The 4,390-nt window shown below is 40.1% G+C and overlaps 1 protein-coding gene across 2 annotated transcripts in view; it reads right to left on the bottom strand.

Annotated features, from left to right (window-relative positions):
• LOC124168795 overlaps positions 1–4,390 on the bottom strand; it is a 332,814-nt gene that overhangs the window by 53,843 nt on the left and 274,581 nt on the right. For both annotated transcript variants that reach the window (XM_046547105.1, XM_046547106.1), the window contains exon 2: positions 3,410–3,563. In XM_046547105.1, coding sequence (XP_046403061.1) covers positions 3,410–3,563 — 154 coding nt within the window. The remainder of the gene's footprint in view (positions 1–3,409; positions 3,564–4,390) is intronic.

The raw sequence follows: 4,390 nt of genomic DNA, 5'->3' as shown, positions 1-4,390 counted from the left end.
TTCGTTTTCTTCCCCTCGTTCCCCTTCCATTCCGAACATTCCCCTCCTTCGCCTCATATTCCTTCCCTCCCACCAGAGACACCCTTCCTCTTTGGCCCCTCAGCGCCACGGCAGGACCAGAGTCGCGGCGCGAACTCGTAACATCTGGATCCGCTTCTTCAAACTTCTCTCTGGAGAAAGAGGTAGGTACCGGCGAGAGTCTGTCCGAGTACAACTCCGCCAAAATGAAACAGTAAATAGGTTGCCACGCAATTTGAATGGATAAATTGGTAAAATTATGGAAATGACCTCATACTGGCCAGTGGTAAATCTTATATTAAAAGACATCCGCAGCAGCACACGAAGTGCGAAAATACCTATCACGGGGAACAAACTATTCGACTTGATCGAGCCTCGAACCCAGAATTCCCAGAAGATGGTTTTTTTTCCAGGTAGTAAATCTAAACGTAATCGGCACGCAAGGATTATTCTCAATGACTAAAATCCTATTTTTTTAAACTTTTTTTTTTGCGCGTTTTACATATTTGGAAAAATATTGTTTTCCAATCTTCTCCCATGTCTACATTTTAGTGGTGAATAATGTAATCGATTAAATCAGAGCTGTCAAATAAATTTCAGTAAAAAATTGCAAACTAATGCCATATATTGAGAAAAGTTAATACTACATGCCCATACATAAATTCAGTTAACTAATTACAGCACAATGGAATAAAATTTAAAATGTCTGCGTATCGCATACTGTATTTCCATCGTAAACTAGCGTGAATTTCAAGCCGATCCAACAATGGGAAGTGGGTTAAAACCAATTACAAGATTCCATCGACGAAACAGACAAAAAGATGAAACAAGTTTAAAAAATCTTAGAAAAAAACGCAAGAGCTGTCGCCCATTTTTCATGAGTGGGTGACGTAATTGTAATTTATGAGTCCACTCATTCAGGGGAGACTGCCCAATGAGGGAAAGATTTGCTCACTGGAGTGTTAACAACAGCGAAACATCTGAGGCCGATGAGAGAAACGTAGAAGCAGCTTATGACCCGCTGGGCAGGAGTGCGTGAAGTCATCAACTTATATGAGAAAGGGTTAAACTGGTCAATTTTTCGATGCAAATAACTCGAGAAGAAGGAGACGGATTCAAAAAACTGAAAAATATGGATCACATTTTTCTTCAGTTCACGTTTCAAACCGTTTGCTGGATAGCAGGTGTATGGGTAACATTCCTTAGATTATTGGGCGGGAGCAGTCGATGACGTGTTCCGTAAATGGTTGAGAACTTTGAAATTCCGCCACCGATTACACGGAGGTTATTTTCCATTCATCTTCAACTTCTTATTAGGGATGGTCGGATCGGATACTTCAGATCCAAATATGCGCGGATATTGCCCTTCATCGGATACATCGGATCCAAAGTCGCGGAAGACATCGGATCTGGATCCGAAATTTTAAATAACAGCTTCAGTGAATAAAACGCCCCTTAAGGGTAGAAAGAGTTCCGATTATACCTTCGAATGCGCCGTCGCATGCGATTCTTGTCCTACTCATGAACCGTTTTGCTTGAAAGCTCTCGCAGAGGTTACGTAGGAGAATTTCAGCCGTGGAAAATAAAAATAGCAAAATACGACTGGCACATAGTGTGACTCTTCCCATGAGACTGAACAATCATCGGGGGAATCTCAGCGTCAGGAATTTGAAAATGCATTTGGATCCGAAAATATCCGATCCGAAAGATCCGGCTCCAAAAATCAAGGATCCAATCCGAATCCGGATCCGAAAAAAAACCTGGATCCGTCCATCCATACTTCTTATCTCACACCTGTCCAAATCCATCCATTTTTCTTCCATTTCAACGATAGAAATGAACAGAATACATAATCACAGAATATATTATGTCCCAAAATTTTTTAATGGTCTGACTCAGGTGTCGACACTATACGCTATGTTGCCGAAGTTGGACATAGAATATAGTGTCGAAACATGAGACAAATAGACACAGAGCAAATAGCGTCGAAACCTGGTTCTGAGAGTAAAAATTTATGGAACATACAATGCATGGTGATTATGTTGTATCTGTGATTATGTTTTCTGTTACAAATTTCCACCAAATATCGCCGTCCAACCTTAAGTTATTGTAGATATTAACCGCAACATATGATAGAAATTAACCACAACAACCAACTGCACTAACAAAAATATTTAAAACATACAAAAATATCAAAAACAAATCCTCAAAACATAAGAAATACGAAATTGCTTTTACCTAAACCATCTGTAGGTGTACACCGCTGTTTTAATAATTGAAAATCCATATTTTAGTCTTCAATACCCGTAGAAATTCATCGATTCCACCTGCCGTAAATAAAAAATATTGCCGAACGAGCCCGTTGCATTGTCATGTCAATTAAGGGGTGAGAAACCAAAGGATTACGAGTGTTTTTTTTCTTAACAGAAACAGAAACTAGATATAAAACATACACGAGATCAACTAAATATTTAGAAGTGCATTTGATTTTCCACTCGATGTCAGCATAGACCATTGAATAACTCGGTCCCTAAGTTATTGTACATTTCTTCTATCAATTTCGTCACCTCTCTCTGTTTAGAAAGAAAATCACTTGTAGCCCTTGCCTTTTCACCCCATCATCTACGAATATCAAAACAAAAATCTTCAAAACATATGAAAACGAGCGTGCTGCGCCCGCTCCCAGCGGGCTTCCCCCGCTCTTTTCAATGCAGGTCCACAGAGGGATAGGCGCGTTTCTAATTTTAAAATGTTGGGAAAAAAGGCAGGGTCTTATGTACAAATTTAATTGGAATGTTCATGTACAAATTGAGGTCAGAGGACCTCTTTAAACAACATTGGAAGTAATTAAACTATCCTCCGTTAAACGCACATGATGACTAATACTTACGTATCAATAGGAGACTTGAATGTGGAATCAGCCGCATTTTGATAAAACTTATTTAAATAATGCGAGATATTGTTGCAAATGAACAAATGTATCAGTTTGTGCGCCGTTAACGTCAGGAATATTTATCGTTTTTTTAAATTATTTAAAAACCATATTTAGGAAACAATAGCAACATTTAGGAAGTAAGATATGCCGTCGCATGGTCTCTGATAAATTCTGTGCATTTTGGTACCTCATTTGTAGAGTTTGGTTGCGTATAAGTTGAGAAAAAGGTATCTATACAGTAGAAATAATATAGAAGATGAGAAAGTGCTTTTGCCTAAACCATCTCAAAATTTAACAACTTTAACCCTTTGCCCTTTGGCCTTTAAATGCAAAAGCCATATTTTAGTCCTCATTACCCGTATAAATTTATCGTTAGCTTCTGCTAGTCGTAGGCAAATAAAATATTGTCGAACGAGCCAGGTGTTTTTTCATGCCAATTACTGAGTTGTGACTCACCGTCGTGGTAGGGGTTCGGTGACGCCGAGGAGTGCAAGGGGCGTAGCGGGCCCCACGACCAGTCCGCCGCCGAGAAGACCGCCTCCGACCTCGAAGGGTCCGCCCCTGTAGTGGCCCCCGAACGCAGATGCCACCCCCGGCAACAGTGGAGGACCTGCAAAAATAGAAACGATCGCATGAGTACAACATGAAATATACAGGGTGTTTCAGGAAGAATATACAAAAATTCAGAAAGGGTAGACAGTTTTAAGCATATTAATAATTTTCCCGGGTTTCCGCGCGGGTGAAATATTCGAAGAGCGCGGACGTTTCGGGCTCCGATTCGTCACCAGGAATGCACACTCACAAAAGATACATCTACATCTACATCTACAAATTACCCTGCGAGCCACCTCTAGGGTGTTTGGCAGGGGGTGATCAATCACCAGCATGCAGCATGCATTTGGACTCCCACATGCACACCACACCGTCCAAGAAACGTCCCGTATAATAACAAACTATACTACTATATGCTGTTAGAAATAGAATATAGAATAGAAATTCAGAAACATGCAGTAAGTTTTACATAGGTTAGTAGGCTACACTACAAGTCATGCAATCTATTTACGCGTTATATTGCTGCCGTTATAATCTCTTATAGATCGTGGAAAAAATGACATTCGGAATCTGTCTGTTCTGCAATCTATCTCTCTTATTTTATTTATATGATCTGATCTTCCGTAGTACGTTGGCGTCCGCAAGATATGGTTAACTTCGTCAGAAAAGACACTGCTCTTGAATTTATCTAAAAGGTTTAGTCTATTTTTCAATCTACGGTCCGACAGAGATTCCCATCCGAGTTTATGTAAGAGGTCAGTTACACTAACAAGACTATCGTAACGACCTTTCACATACCTGGCAGCTCTTCTTTGCACGCGTTCTAACTCTGTTATTAAGCCTTTTTCATGAGGGTCCCAAACACTGGCAGCGTATTCCAAATGT

This window comes from Ischnura elegans, chromosome 12, assembly GCF_921293095.1.
Source record: "Ischnura elegans chromosome 12, ioIscEleg1.1, whole genome shotgun sequence".
Taxonomy (NCBI): domain Eukaryota; kingdom Metazoa; phylum Arthropoda; class Insecta; order Odonata; family Coenagrionidae; genus Ischnura; species Ischnura elegans.
This window is presented reverse-complemented; position numbering and strand designations above follow the sequence as displayed.